At 43.4% G+C, this 15,728-nt stretch overlaps 2 protein-coding genes across 2 annotated transcripts; both read left to right on the forward strand.

The window, feature by feature from the left end:
- Positions 1-127: 127 nt before the first annotated feature.
- Positions 128-2,044, forward strand: LOC136432034 (uncharacterized). Its single transcript, XM_066423050.1, has 4 exons — positions 128-229; positions 609-815; positions 1,425-1,543; positions 1,909-2,044. Exons 1-4 carry the CDS (start codon positions 128-130, stop codon positions 2,042-2,044), a joined length of 564 nt encoding a protein of 187 aa, XP_066279147.1.
- Positions 2,045-3,022: 978 nt separating this feature from the next.
- On the forward strand, positions 3,023-11,178 carry LOC136433913 (mitotic checkpoint serine/threonine-protein kinase BUB1-like). The gene is made up of 8 exons (XM_066426509.1): positions 3,023-3,229; positions 3,838-3,962; positions 4,507-4,593; positions 5,008-5,097; positions 7,029-7,177; positions 7,825-8,008; positions 8,709-8,815; positions 9,829-11,178. The coding sequence occupies exons 1-8, from the start codon at positions 3,193-3,195 to the stop codon at positions 10,004-10,006; spliced, it is 957 nt and encodes a 318-aa protein (XP_066282606.1). The 5' UTR covers positions 3,023-3,192; the 3' UTR covers positions 10,007-11,178.
- Positions 11,179-15,728: the final 4,550 nt, after the last annotated feature.

The following is a 15,728-nucleotide window of genomic DNA, read 5'->3' on the forward strand; positions in this document are numbered from 1 at the left end:
TTCCACTTCCAGTGGTTTAGTCCCCTTACTGTCCTGGCCTATGTAGCACTAGGGCTATAGAAAAGGAGATAGATGTGTGAAGGATTACAACTAACTTTCATAGAATAAGAGACCTGACTGATCCTTTATGTTGTCCAGTCCACCCGGTGGGTACCAGACAGGAGCCAAGCGGCGTGGTCTAGGAGTCCTGCAGCCATCTCAGGGCATTCCTGTGGAAGAAACCAAGGAGGTACGTGTGGTTAAAGTTAAACTACTCATCACAAATTGGAGCATGTTTTGAATGTTAAATGTAACTTGATGTAAGTCATCTCAATCAAGTTTTAGCTCACTGAAGAGCTAATCTTCCACTGGTCGTGACAGAGAAGACAGACACTGTACAATATTTACAGGTTCATTGTATCAGGGAACTAGTTTCTTTTCCACAAGCACAATGAAAAATGCACCACAGCTTACATTAATGTCCTGTCAAAAGAACTGCAACCCTTTCCAGTACATGCATATTAACAGCTGAGTGAGCAACAACAACTGAAGCTAGGTCACAAACCACTGGACTATGCATGACACACACTTGAGGGTAAACTGTTATTCACATTCCCTTCCATACCCAGGTCGACGACCTCGACGGCATTGAGCCGTTTGCAGACGACAGCCCCGACATGACGTTTGCCTCCACTGGGAACCAGTCGAGCTTCTGCACGATGGCCCGCATGGCGTCCACGCCGTTCAACCGGACGGGCCCCGAGCTTCCCGAGCTGCCGGCCAGCAGCATCCGGCCGGTCCACAACTCCACCAGGAAGGCTCTCGGCATGCTGGAGGTGAGTAGCCCGGTATCCATCCATCACCAGCTATTTTTTCCTGCTTCTCCACAGAATAGTCTAGCAGACTAGCACCCATTGATAGAGAACTGATTGACATTTGAATATTCATTTAAGGCTAAGATATAGGTGCAAGCTCTTCTTGGCTCTGAGTCACATAGTCACACGTAACGACATGGTAATGGGATTTGAACAGGCATTTGGAAGTTTGATCCATCGATATATATATTCATGTGTGTATATGCGTATCAAGTTTATGTTTCATTGTAAATATCAACGCCATCCAGGCTAACATTTCTATGTCTGCAAGGTTGGTATTTGAATAAAGAATTGAATTGAATTGATACTGGAAATAATGTAGGACATAAGGACCGAACAGTACTAGTCAGATGTCCGCGAGCACAAGTAGGTAGAGAAGCGATTAGAGGATCAAGCCTCATCTGAGAAACAATAAATCAAATTGATTCTAACTCTAAGACTGCCTTTCTGGTAACATGAAAAGACCCATGCATGACTATCCTAAGAATGCCATCAGTTTGCAATTGTACGACGATTATGATATTTGTATGATGAATGTGACCACGCCCTAACAAACACACACCTTGTTAGATCTCCACTACAGAGGATCTGGCTGAGGCAGGAGGCAGCGGCGCCGGGAGGGTGTCGGCCGAGTCTACTGAGGAGACGTTTGACATGACAGTGGGGAACCGCCCAGCAGCTGCTCTCAGGTGGGGATCTCATATTCATAAAGACAAACTTCTAATTCAAACTCATGAGATCTACATGTGTACAACTAAGAAAATATAAGATATAGCTCTTTCATAAGCAAATGAGATCCCTTTTTGATAGTCCTTTAGATAAATTTTGCCATTGACACAAGTAAATCCTTTCTATAATGACCACCTGAGAAAATATAACATATAGCTCTTTCATAAGCAAATGAGATCCCTTTTTGATAGTCCTTTAGGTAACTTTTGCCATTGGCACAAGCAAATCCTCTCTAAAGTGACCACCTGTCCACATGGACCAGATTTTATCGGTCCACTGGTTGGTCCTCTTTGGCAGTTTTGACTGTATTATTTGTTCCTGCTAGCCCCATCATGGAGAACAGTTCTGAGGAGAAGAGCCAGGTGTCCACCGACCACGGCTCCACTGACTCCGCCCCCTCTCTCTCTGTAGCCATGCAGTCCACAAGTTGTACAGGTAAGGTGTCACTAGTCTCTCACTAGTCACTGTACTGTAGTCTCTCACAGGCTACTGTAGAACTACATGGACTAATGTGCAACATGGCCCCCTTCCAGGACCATATCATGTGTCGCCTGGGGTGGTTATACTCTTAGCATCATACTCTAAACTTCTGGGAGCTCCCTGGGAAAATTTGTTTTGCATAATTGCTGAACAGTGAGAAATTGAGAGCACAACACTGGGGCTTGATAGGGATTCAAGGTGCATACTGTTAGGCTTGCATCTGCCTAGGAATGTTTGGGTACAAATTGTTCTGTCAATGTGTAACAGTTACTGGTACATGTGTACTGTAAAACTCAACAAGTGGAAATCATCATGCAGGGTGCGAAATACCTGGTTGCACGTTGCACAGTGCAACAAGATTTCGGTTGGTGCAAGTTAATTCCAAACCCAGGTAGCGCAGTGTGCAACCTTATATTTTGAGCCAAAGATTTCAATCGGAGCCCTGGAAGCTCACAAAAACACAGTGTCACTCTCATAAAATTCGGTAAATCTTCAATTGAAATAAAGAAATCAACACTTCTTCATTTTAAACCATCCAAAACCCTTCATAGATCGTGGAATTTGAGCTGAAAAAGACAAAAACACACTGCCCTCAGCTAAACAAGATGTTGTTAGGTCAATGGGAACACAATACTATCTAATATATATTTTGAAATGTTAGTAGTATTATACGCTACATACGAGCTTGATTTGAAGAAATCGGTGAATGTTGCTGGAGCAACCTGAAATTTGGATGTGCAACCTAGCATTTGCCCTTGGTTGCAACATGGGCAACCTGGCTCAAAAAAGTATTTCGCACCCTGTCATGCAAAATTTGTAAGTACATGTACTTTCCCTAGCACTATATGCCTTCACTTTTGATGACTACAAATTTGCAATTCCCTCATTCATTACTACAGTAACAATACCCTCTGCACATCCAAAGGTTTACAACTGCATTTGCTTCTCTGCCTCAGAACCAACCGCAGAGAGTGAAGCAGTGGCCACGTCGGATCCCTCACCCCCGGCAGAGGACGAGGTCTTTGTCACCGACGTGAACCCGTTTGACCCGGAGGTGGTCTCCTCCCTCCTCGCCAAGGTGCGAGGTTCCCTCACCAGCCACCAGGAGTACCAGGAGGAGGACGGGCACATGCCGCAGATCAAGCCCGGCGTCGCCATCAATCTGGGTAAGCCACTAAAGCCCCTGTCACACTGTCAGGACTTTCCCACAGCTTTGCTCCTCACCACTCCCCAACCAAGGTGGGTGTTGATCAGTGATCATGATAGATGTTGTGGGTGTTGATCAGTGATCAATACCCACCTTGATTTGGGAGTGGTGAGGAACAAAGCTGATTCACTTCCATACCGAAAACGTCCATACCGAGGAGGAACACTGACTCTGTTGTTTCTGTTTTATTTAGCCAGGGTGGCCCAACTCAGTGCACTACACTGCTTTGCAGTGGGGCCCTGGATAACACAATACAATCAGTACAAAAGCATAAGTCTAAAATACATATACACAGATACATACAAAATTTACAGAGCCATAATCCATACTCGTAGTCCATATTCCGTTCCTGTCGTAAGGTGAGGTCAGAGGTCAGTTCATTTGTTTCAAGATCCTCTTAAACGTTACACTGTTTGGAGCATTTTTCATTGAAAGTGGTAGCCTTGTTCCATTCACCAACACCTCTGTTGGTGAATGGAACAAGCAGTTGACTCTAATTTTCCTAATGGGTTGGATACCAGGCTGGATTTCAGCACTTCCCAGTTTAATCCAGATTTCTCCCCCCAGGTACTGAGCTGTATCACATTGACAAGCTGGTCGGGTCTGGGGCATTTGCCAAGATCTACCAGGCTTCCATGTTGGATGCTGACGACTTAACCGATCTGGAAGGAGAAAGAAAAGTGACTCTCAAGGTCTGTGGTATCATTATATAATGTGCAGTCACTGCAGTGCGTTGCACACTTTTCTGTGGATTTGCAAATAAGTTGAACTTAAACTTACACATGAAAAGTCTTGAATGGTTTGCATTGTTCTTTTACCAGTGCTCTGAGTCTGACAGGATTTCTATCCCATCTGTTGTCACCTCAAATTTGGACGCTTGGAAGGATATTTGATTGTGATTGCGCCAACAATAACACTGTATTCTTTTTATCTCCATAAAAAATGGAGATATGAAAAAACGGAGATATAAAAAAACGGAGATATAGAAAAATGGAGATATAGTTTTGGGTGTGTCTGTGTGTTTGTGTGTCTGTCTGTGTGTTAACTTGCGTTTCCGGATATTGTAGTCAGCATAACTCAAGAACCCTTTGGATGGATTACAATGATATTTGATATGTGGGTAGGTCTTGGGAAGACAAAGGTCAAGGTCGATTCTTTAGAACTGTTCTACAACATATGATTTAAATTGGTGCAGTGGTACTCAAAATGAAGGTTCCTTGTGTTATTTCTGTGCAGGTGCAACAGCCGGGGTGTCCGTGGGAGTTCTACATCAACAGCCAGGTGCACGAAAGGGTCAGCAGGCTACAGGATCCAATGGACATTGTGAGTAAACCCCATACATAGCCTCTCATAAGATACTATTGTCATATTGCAATGTCATTCAAAAGCTGTATTTTGACATAGTCATGCCTCGGAGTTGTTTGATATGTTGTATGTTTTGCAAATGATAGTTGTTGTTACTTCACCCCAAGTCACACAATGTTTTTTTGGCTTGTTTTGTGTAGTGTGTGTTCCTGTGTGTGTGTGTGTGCACTAGTGCAGGTGTATCATTACTAGTACATGTATACAAATGCCAGCATTGCCATCTTTGATGCTGCTATTTTTGTCTGTGAGACTGGAACGGTCACGAAGCAGTATGGGTAAGGAGGTTAAGTCTGCCATGTCCTTGTTCCAGCAATCTTCTTATAACTAACTTGTAAATGAAGATGTCTATCTTGTACCTGTTTCTCCTCCCAGAAGCCATCGTTGATGAGTATCGATGCGATGCACGTCTTCAGCGACGGCAGCGTGTTGGTCAACGAGCAGCACAGCTGTGGATCATTACTGGTACAGCTCATGCTTTATTTATGCTCTACTGTAAATCTTGAAATGTTTGCAGTTGTTTTATTTTTGCTGTCACCTTTTCCCACAAGATTATGACGCTGCAAATGTGTGTTTTGTTTTACTGCACAATCATGCTGTTTCAACCATGTATTGTTTCAACCACAAACTTAAATCACAGCAGAAATATTCTTTCCCCCAACATGAAATAAGTCCCCACAAAAGTTTAATGAATTTACAGTATCAATGCATGGCACAGAATTACCTGTACTGAACAAACTCTGCTGATAAAGTAGTTTTTAGGAAGTATGGATCAAACTTGACAATGATTTTGATTCTTTATTTAGCATCACATAGGTGGCATTGTTTAGTATAGTTCTACAAAAATGTCACACCTTTTTATATATACCTATTGCATGGACCATGGTGCAGGTAGTATTTCTTTACCTTTACCTTTACCTAGTCCCATCCTCATGCCTGAGGGTCGGGGACCATGGTAGCCTCCAGTATCAGCCTCCTCCACTTTCTCCTGTCTCTGGCTCTGTGGGTGCACTCCGCTAGTGAGAGTCCTGTCTATTCACGGATGTCGTCCCCCCACCTCCTTCTTGGTCTCCCACGGCTCCTCCTACCATTGATCGTTCCTTGCAGTATGTGGGTGGTGATGTTGCCCGCTCTTGTGACATGCCCAAAGTATTGAAGTTTCCGCCTTTTTATGATGTTAAGCAGTGTTCTTCCCACTCCCAGCTCTTCTAACACAGAGTCGTTTGTGCGGTGTTCAGTCCAGCTGATACGCAGTATCTTCCTGTAGCATTTCATCTCCAGGGCTTGTATCTTGCGGATGTCTCTGGCATGTAACGTCCATGCCTCACAGCCGTAGGTTACCACAGGCCAGACAAGAGTCCTCAGCACTTTCAGTTTAGTGGCTGTCTTGAGGGCCCTGTCTTTCCAGATTACATCTAGGCTTCGGAGGGCTGAACGGGCTGCTCCTAGGCGTATGTTGATCTCATGGCTACAGCTGGCTGTTTGTTCCAATGTGGAACCCAAGTACTTGAATCTTGGGACCTGTTGAAGCTGTTCTCCCCGGCAAGTGGCTGTTACTTGAGTAGGTTCCTTGGCTACGGCCATCACTTTGGTCTTCTTGGTGCTAATTTCCAGTTGGTACTCACTGGAGGTGCTGTCTGTGGAGTCCAGCAGTTCCTGGAGTCCTTCCAGTGAGGTAGCTATCAACGCTATGTCATCGGCGAAGCGGAGGTTGTTGATGTTCCTGCCACTTACGTTGACTCCAATCGTGGGCTGCTCCTCCACAGACTCCCTCATTACCGCCTCTGAGTAGAAGTTGAAACACATCGGCGACAGCAAGCAGCCTTGTCTTACCCCCTTCCTGACCTCGAACCACTCTGTAAGGTCCTCTTCTACTCTCACTGCTGCTTGCTGATCCCTGTACAGGTTGCGTAACAACTGAACCAAGTGCCTTGAGACTCCCATAGTTTCCATCACCTTCCATAGTGTCTGATGTCTAACTGAGTCGAAGGCTTTCTTATAGTCGATAAAAGCCATGAAGAGCTGCACATTGTTTTCCCTTGCCTTTTCCATCAGTACCCTTAGGTTGAAGATCTGGTCCCTTGTCCCCACTCTCTTCCTAAAACCCATCTGCTCCTCTGCAAACTCCTGCTCTGCCACTCGCTCCATACGCCGTAGGAGGATTCGGAGAAGGACCTTGCTGACATGGGATATCAGGGCTATAGTGCGGTGCTCCAAACAGTCAATGGTACCGGGTACCTTGGGGATGGTGATGAAGACAGACTTTACCCAGTCGGATGGCCATTGTCCAGTGCTGACGATCTTGTTGCAGAGTTTACACAATTGTAGTATTTCTAGCCCTGCATTATTTATACAGAATACATAAATAAACAGGTCTCTTCTCCTGCTGTGTCCAGGACATCATCAACTTGTACAGAACTGCCGGGAAGAAGATGAGTGAGGTGATGGTGGTTTTCTACACTCTGGAGATCCTGTACATTGTGGAGCAGCTTCACCGCTGTCACATCATCCACGCGGACCTGAAGCCTGACAACTTCCTCATCAGGTATGAACGCGCACATGCACACACTAATGTACACACACACACACACAGATACACACACGCACGGCAGTGGCAACGCTGTCACATCATCCACGCAGACACGGAAACCGATAATTTATACAGTACTTGTAAACACACATCCACACACACACACATACATTCACATGGAGAAGCTCCACTGCTGTCACATTCAAACTGATCTGAAACCTGACAACTTCCTCATCAGGTATGCATATGCATATGCATGCACATACACGTACACAACTGTACACACACACACACACACACACACACACACACACACACACACACAACAGTGGCATCATCCACGCAGACCTGAAACCTGACAACTTCCTCATCAGGTATGAAGACGCACACTGCACATACACATGCACATGCACATACACATGCACATGCACATGAACAAACACACATACACACTGTGACACACACATACATGGAAAAGCTGCACCATTGTCATGTCATTCTTGCTGAATTATTATCAGGGCTGTTAAAGTAAACATTCTGAGAAAAGTTAAAATCTAACCAATGTGGACTAGATACAGCAATGAGAGTGTAGAAAACCAACATTCAAATCATCATGTTGTAAGGTGAAGAAGTTTTATTTATTTTCCTCTATCCTCCCACAGGGATGGTTTTGAGGACAAGACGGAGTGTCTGTTCAGCGGAGAGCTGCGGGGTCTGAAGCTGATAGACTTCGGCATCAGTCTGGACATGGAGCTGTTCCCTCCCAACACCACCTTCCGAGCCAGGAGCAACACCTCGGCCTTCCAGTGCATCGAGATGCAGACCGGCAAGCCATGGTCCTACCAGGTACTTATGCAGTAGCCAATACTGTATCTGTATAGCCTGTATAACCGGCCTTTAGTATAACACACCAGCTTCTGTACATGTATCTGTATAGCATATATAACTGGCCTTCGCATAACACACCACCTTCTGTATCTGTATAGCCCATATGACTGGCCTTCGGCATAACATACCAGCTTCTGTATTTGTATAGCATGTATAACTGGCCTTCAGCGTAACACACAAGCTTCTGTATCTGTATAGCTGGTATAATTTGCCTTTGGCGTAACACACCAGTGTAACTACCCTTCAGCGTAACACACCAGCTTCACAGGCACTCAGAGCGGAATCAGTTGGTTATATTACACTGAACAATCTGTCATGCCTAACCTTTGCATATCTAGCAGCAAGTGTTAATACTAGATAACAAAATTCTTTGTACACAACCAGGCAGTTAGCCGGTGGGCAATACTGACTGGTTTTACTTCACACTGCCGCTAGGTGTCACTGCTGCAGTGTGAAGAATGTGGTCCCAAACGTGTCACCTAGCTGCATTGCAAAGTAGTGCAAGTCTGAACTATTATAGTCTCAATAGTTTTTCTTCACAGTTTTTGCCATAACTGGAAGTGTATCAGGGGGATTCTTAATTGAACTGCCCTCGTAAAACTGGTTTGAGATCCTTTAAGAAGGAATTCTGTGTAACTGCTATTTGTCCTCCCCCCAGGCGGACCTGTATGCCATCGTCAGCACCGTCCACTGCATGCTGTTCGGGGAGTACATGAAGGCCTACTACGAGGGAGGCAGGTGGAAAATCACCCAGACACCCAGAAGGTTGGTACATAGAAAAACTCAAGAAATCTTGACAAAATATAACACAACCATGTCCATTTCAGACATTACATGCTCGACTCTTGGGCAAATACCATCCTCGGGTTGCTGACGTTTTTTGGCCACATGTCAACGTTGACTTCCTGCCACCCTGCCGAAGGAATTTGGACTTTGGTTGGGAAAGGAGAGGGGTGGCCTCTGCCTTCCAACACTGTGCCCTGGACACAGTGTATAACAGCCCACTGCCCCGAAGGCCTTAAAAAGGCTATGGGACTACCATTGCACGAACTCTAGTGATTTCGATATGATGATTATGGTCATGGGACTTCATGGCTTTTCAACCACTCGTCCCGGGAAGGACCCTTCTCTTTTCGATAAGTGTGGCGGGTTCTTTAACATGTGAATGTCATCCTAGTTAGTTTCCTGGGGCCCCCAAACTCTCTCCTTGCGAATATGAGCACCGGTAAACTGACTAGGCTGACAATCACGCTAACTCTAGACCTCCATTGATTGCTTTATAGGCTTACGCTTTACCTGTTCTTACAGAAATCACGACCCCTTCTGGAGGAGGTTTTTCGACAAGTTCCTCTGTCAAACAGAGGCAGCACGACAAACTGGAAGTGGATCAGGGGGATTCTTGATTGAAGTGCCCTCAGTTTCCTGGGGTCCCAACACTGCCCTCACAAATATAAGCCCTGGTAAACTAACAGGGATGACACTCACGTTAACTCTAGACCTCCATTGATTGCTTTATAGCCTTACACTTTACCTGTTCTTACAGAAATCAGGACCCCGTCTGGAGGAGGTTTTTCGACAAGTTCCTCTGTCAAACAGAGGCAGCACTACAAACTGGAAGTGGATCAGGGGGATTCTTGATTGAACTGCCCTCAGTTTCCTGGGGTCCCAACACTTCCCTCACAAATATAAGCCCTGGTAAACTAACAGGGATGACACTCACGTTAACTCTAGACCTCCATTGGTTGCTTTATAGACTTACACTTTACCTGTTCTTGCAGAACTCACGACCCCGTCTGGAGGAGGTTTTTCGACACGTTCCTGAATATCCCGAGCTGCGACGAGCTGCCCAGCCTGTCCTACTGGATCTCCGAGTTCCACCAGTGCTGGGAGGAGAAGAAGAAAACGTTCGACAAGGAAAAATGGGCGCAGTACACCATGTACTTTGAGAAACACTAGTTATTGTCTTTTTTCTAGTCTGGAATGTGGGTAGTTGTTAGCATAGCATTTGATACAAGTCATCTCCCCAATGATTATGTATATATAATGTTAAGGACAGAATTATATCTACATTTCTTATTTTGTGTCTATTCTGTGTTGCCTCAAAGTTTGCAACTTAGGGCTCATATGTATGACTCAATGGTGTGACTGTATTTTTTTTCCTTCAATTTTTTGGGTTATTACCAGTATTTTCGTACAATACATGAATGTAATCCCTAAATGTACAATCTCAATTTGGGCAGATCTTATAAATAGAGCCTTTTACTATTACGGTGAGAAGCTAGTGTAAAAGATGAAGAGCATTATTGTGATCTTTCCTCACGCAGATCAGGAAATCTACACATTTTTGTAACTTGCTTATTATATTCCTTCTTATATTTAGTAGTCGTAGAGTTTGTTTAGATAGAACTTACCTCAATGTGTAGTTTGTTTGTTTGTTTCTTCCTTTGTATTTTTGTCAAACACCCTAACCAATCAATATGCAGTTGAATGTGCTCAGGAAAGCTGAGGATATAAAGCAATACAGATCTTCACTGTACAGCACAGTTTGATTCTTGCAATACTGACTATGTGTCCAGTAACCTCATGCATGTCTTATGTATGTGTATAGTCTTAGTTACCATTGTTCGAAATCCTGTGAAAGAGTTGTATTGTCCCTCATCAATCAACCAGGCAAAACAATTTACAGAAAAATGATACTTTAATTACCGATAGATGCTTGCTCTATTCTGAGAACTTTCAAGGGACAAATGATGAGAATTGTGGTGACAACTTTTCCTTTAAGTCTACTGAGCTCACTGCTGGTGTTCCTTTTTTGTCTGTCTCCTTTGCCTTTCTGTCAAATTGCTTACTGTGTAACTAACCTTTTTTCACCGTCCTCCGGAAGTAAATTGTCCTTCCTCCTTATTTGTCCATCTCTTTGTATTGTACTTCACACTGATATTTCAAGTATTATTGTAATGCTGAATATGACATGACTTAGATAGACATCTAGCTGTCACACTGCAGTTCAGACACACATGATAAGTATGTTTTAAGTTGTATGTTTTCTATCTTAATGATGTACTGTATAAAGTGTCCCAGTAGTGCTTCAACTCTACCTAGATACAATAAAGTGTATTTTATATCTAGCTTCTTCAGTGGTATTTTTTACGATCATTTAGAACCACAAGGTCCACTTATGCAACGAGCTCTGCTGTGCATAAACATGGTGTTTTTTTTTTGTTTCTTTAACATAATCTTTATTCATTTTTGAAAAAAAAGACACAACAATACAATGTGGATATACAAAAAGCAACCTAAGCCAGGAAAGACAATTTGCATTTTCCCAACTAAATTAATTTTAACAGTGCATAACCAATGTGTCCCCACTTTAACAAGTGTTTCTCAATCTTCTGTAAGTTTTGGGCAATGATGTACTCAACTTTGTAATAATAGTGTACATAGGCTAAAAAGCCATCTATTGTAGGAATTTTTAAATGTCTACATTTAAAGATATACACCTTGGCAATTAGTAACAATGTGTTCAGAATGATAGGATAGCCTAATGAACCAAATAAAATAATTTTACTTGTAAATCTAAATTCCACGTTCATATGCTTTCTGATCCAGCTTTCTACATCCCCCCAAAATTTTACAAGATAAGAACATTGACAAAAGATGTGGACGGGAGTTTCCTCCTCAGTCTTACAATAAGAACAAAGTGTATTTTCTGATAATTTCCATTTATAAAGCTTATTCTTAAGAGCAAGAAAATTATGCAACAACTTAAATTGAAAGGATCTTAAATAGGAGTCAATAGTTGTTTTATAGGTCAGACTGTAAACTACATCCCATTGTATCTGGTCATTAAACAATTCTATCCAATATTCCTGGGCTTTACAATGGAAGTCAACACATTTCCTTTCAACTAAGTAAAAACGGTACAATTCCTTGTTTATCTTAAGTCCTTTTACCCACTTGGAATATTTTGTAACAGGCATAATAGCTGTTTCACATAGAGAAATACCTTGAATACTTTGTTTCCATTTAAAGGGAATACTGGATAACAATTGTATGAATTTAAGCTCATCACAAATTCTTCCATATTTACCAATAAATGATCTGTATGTCATAAAGTATCCATCCATGTTCAATAAATCATTAACAAACAAAATTCCTCTTTGGCTAAAGGTTTCCCAGAAAAAAGGTAGTCCATCAATAAGTATATTGGAATTGAACCAGAGAAATTGTCTCAAGTATTCAGACATATCCTGATAAACATGGTGTTTACTATAGTCCTGAAAAAATAAATAAGCTCTGCAGCATTAGAAACTTACAAGCATGCAGCCTGGGTGCCAGACTGTTTCCAGGGCCTTCACAGGCTAGTTCCTCTGCTCTCTGGCCAACATGCCCCCAGGGAAATTTAGACTCAACCACCTGTTGCTCAGGGTCTAGCTTGTGTAGGCCCTGGAAACAGTCTGGTATCAAGACTAGACAAGCACTTTGTATATTGGTGTAAAGTTAGGAAAAAGCTTGACAGAGTCTGCAATGGAGGCTATGCAACTCTGGGGGTTAACTGTTTATCCAGGGCGTTTATCTTAAAATCTCGAATGGGAAAGACATGCCTTCCTACGTGTGGGGTACAAGCAGGTTACGTACATACTGTTCCTGCTATCAAACATGATATGGGCTGACCAGGCTTGATCTGTAGCATGTGCCTGAGGGGTGGCATGCTGGTAGCCTCTACCAGAGAGGCTGGAAAGAGTAGAGATTGGCCAAGTAGACGGATAACATGCCAGATGAGTTCTAGTCCGCTATAGGAGTACAGTTTGCCGCTCCCTAGGTCGTAAACTGTACTCCCTGGCCTGCTTTCTGTCTATTTGGCCGATTTCTACTCTTTCTAGTGACCTGTGGAGCCTGGTAGAGGCTAGTATGCCGTGACCACTTCTCCCACATGGTCATTGATTGAAACCAGCCGTAAAGAGGGAGTTGTAAAACCTTACAGTTACACAAGTCAACGGAAGGTTAACGTTACTAGTCTGGGTACCATCCTCCGTTCTTTACAAAGGGTCAATTGTTGTGCCTACTTAATTTGGCCGAAGTTGTTATTTTGCCGTTTGGTCAACGTTTCTATCTGGTTTAAATGGAAATGCTGATGGCTTGAAAACGCGATTTTGACATTTCCAGGATTGCCTATGATATACAGTACTTAGAATTTGGTCTGTGAACAACGTTGGGAAGATAGACTAGCTAAGATAATGGAAAAGGATAGGCCATCTCACCTGTTGCTCTATCTTAGAATAGGGTACATTTGTTGTAACTGTGGTTCAATGGCTGGGTTCGATTCCCTGGAGCCAGGAGACTACTACTCGCACTTATGCCCAAAGTGGAGAAAAGTCGTGTATCCCAAGATATCAAAGAATGAGGAGTGTCATATGTAACCACCCCCGACCATTCGGGTTTCTACGCTACGGTACGGAGTTCGAGAATCTTCCTTTCATTCATCCAGACTTGCGTTTTGAAAAACGGTAAATCGTGTTAGATTTGGTTATGATCACCAGTGCATTCCGAAGTATCGTGGGAATGGTAGCTGAAAATCATTCGATATCCTAGAATAAACTCCGGTTGAGGCAAGAGTCGGCCTCGCATTAAAAACAACGTAAGACGTGTTTGATCCCACGGCGCCATCACTAGTGTACGAGGGGTGATCAATAAGTTCTCGGCCTCACCCAGAAATAAGGTGCACAACTCACAGTTCGGCGTGGCATAATTATGTAGTATAACGTCTTTTGGCAATATCCACCAAATTCCAAATTATTGTGGTCATCACTTTCCAGTCGACGTCCATTCAAAAATCAGTAGGTAAGTGGCGAGAAAAACAGGTTGAACTGTGATCAGAGCTGAGTGAGTCGACCTCCTGATGTCATGAATCGGCATAAAATCTTCAACATTGTCAAAATATTTCCTGAACATTCCCCTCTTACTTCAACTAAAAAGAAGCGGGTCATACAATCTGACTTTCATGAAAGCAAGTTGGCCCGCACACCTCATGTCACAGCTCAATTGACCGTGTCTTAATCCTACTGGGTGTCGCCTGCAAAGTAATGATCACAATGATTTGAATTTTGGTAGACATTCATAAAAGCCTTTATAGTTTAAGATTATTCCCAGATATCTAAGTTGTGCACCTTATTTCTGGGTGAGGCCGAGGACTTATTGACCACCAGTGTATTCTGAAGTATCGTGTGAACAGTTGGATTCAGCACGCTTGTTTCTTGATCTCAGGGCGGGGGTGGACGGTGGTTTTAGCTGCCATTTTTTTTCTGTAGTTACAAAGCATACGTGAAGATTTCTTTGAGTGCTTTGTCAATTCGATCGGCCGCAGGGACGCCGGTGAGAGGGGGACTTTCTACAGAGCAATTATCTCGATGTTTGACAAGTACGTGCAAATATCTAACGGATAGCTATGGACTTGTTAAAGATTTCCTTGAACAAGTAGACATCGGCTTAAAAGCTTAAAATTGATACATGTATTTTCTGTTAAAAAAGTGCATTCTTAAGCGCCATAGTAACGCCTAACCACCCCTATATCGAAATGGCCCGCTCCTGAGAGGTGTCCGCCCACAAAGGCATCTACAATTACTCCTCATGCGCACGTCACACGGTCTCTTTTGACCTCCGTGTTTCGAGGAACAAAGACACGACAACTGACTCCCAGGTAAGGACTTAGCTTAGCATTATCAATATCATTGGGTAGGCCGACTACTCTCTCTTCGCACCGGCGCTAACTCATGTGACCTCAATACGATAATTGCCCCATGTGCGGCCATAGGACTGTAGGTTTTGAACCACTCACGCCGGGAACGACTCCTACTCTTTTCGATAAGCGCGGTGGGTTCTTTAACGTGCTCGAGGTGTGGCTCTCCTCAAACACCGGACCTCCATTTCAAACGTCCCATCCGCGGGACGCGTACCGAAGCTCATTTACACCTGAGTGAAGCGAGGCCGAAGTCGTGTAAAGTGCCTTTCCCAAGGGCACAGCATCGGGGCGTATCGGTGGTTACGAACCCGGGCCTCTCGGTTGTGGGCGAAACACCCCACCGATTGCGCCACACGATGCCACATCGTTCAATCTTTATATTGTTGCTAAAATTTCGTATATAAGGTTCTGAATTTGTAGTGCTTACTTGACGTTGCCGGCATACCATTGTCGTTTTGGAATTTGGTACACCTTTCTATTTCAAGGATTTTGCTGCACTTGGAACACCAAGCACTGATGGCTTAAACTCAAAGAAGGCAAATTTGAAACGTCCTGGATTGACTATGAGATAGTTGGTATTTTTTTTCTGTCGGCAATTTGGGCAGGTAGTTTGCTGAAGTTAAGAAATTTCACGGTGCAAAGGTTCGATCAGTTCACCTGTTGCGCTACTGAGTAAAGGCCTCAGGCTCATCGTTTCTGAATAGAAATCAAGCGGATTTTCGAACTCTGTAGGATCTGTACCCTAATAGCCGGGGATGGTTGCAAGTGACACTCCTTATTTCATTCTTCAATATCTTGGGTTAAAATTATTTTTTTCGTTTTTTTTCAAGAGTCAGGCCTCGCATTGAAAGAAAAGAAAACGTAAAACGTGTTAGATCCCATGACGATCACCAGTGTATTCTCAAGTATCGTGGGAATAGTTGGATTCAGTACGCCGAT

The sequence above is a fragment of the Branchiostoma lanceolatum genome, chromosome 4 (assembly GCF_035083965.1).
Source record: "Branchiostoma lanceolatum isolate klBraLanc5 chromosome 4, klBraLanc5.hap2, whole genome shotgun sequence".
NCBI classification, from domain to species: Eukaryota; Metazoa; Chordata; class Leptocardii; order Amphioxiformes; family Branchiostomatidae; genus Branchiostoma; species Branchiostoma lanceolatum.

Excerpts from the sequence above, each read along its gene's own strand:
- LOC136432034 (XM_066423050.1), top strand. The coding sequence starts at position 128 with ATGTTGTCCAGTCCACCCGGTGGGTACCAGACAGGAGCCAAGCGGCGT. Across the intron at positions 816-1,424 it reads AGGCTCTCGGCATGCTGGAG|ATCTCCACTACAGAGGATCT; the intron begins GTGAGTAGCCCG and ends ACACCTTGTTAG. Across the intron at positions 1,544-1,908 it reads CGCCCAGCAGCTGCTCTCAG|CCCCATCATGGAGAACAGTT; the intron begins GTGGGGATCTCA and ends TGTTCCTGCTAG.
- LOC136433913 (XM_066426509.1), top strand. The coding sequence starts at position 3,193 with ATGCCGCAGATCAAGCCCGGCGTCGCCATCAATCTGG. Across the intron at positions 7,178-7,824 it reads CCTGACAACTTCCTCATCAG|GGATGGTTTTGAGGACAAGA; the intron begins GTATGAACGCGC and ends ATCCTCCCACAG. Across the intron at positions 8,009-8,708 it reads GCAAGCCATGGTCCTACCAG|GCGGACCTGTATGCCATCGT; the intron begins GTACTTATGCAG and ends TCCTCCCCCCAG.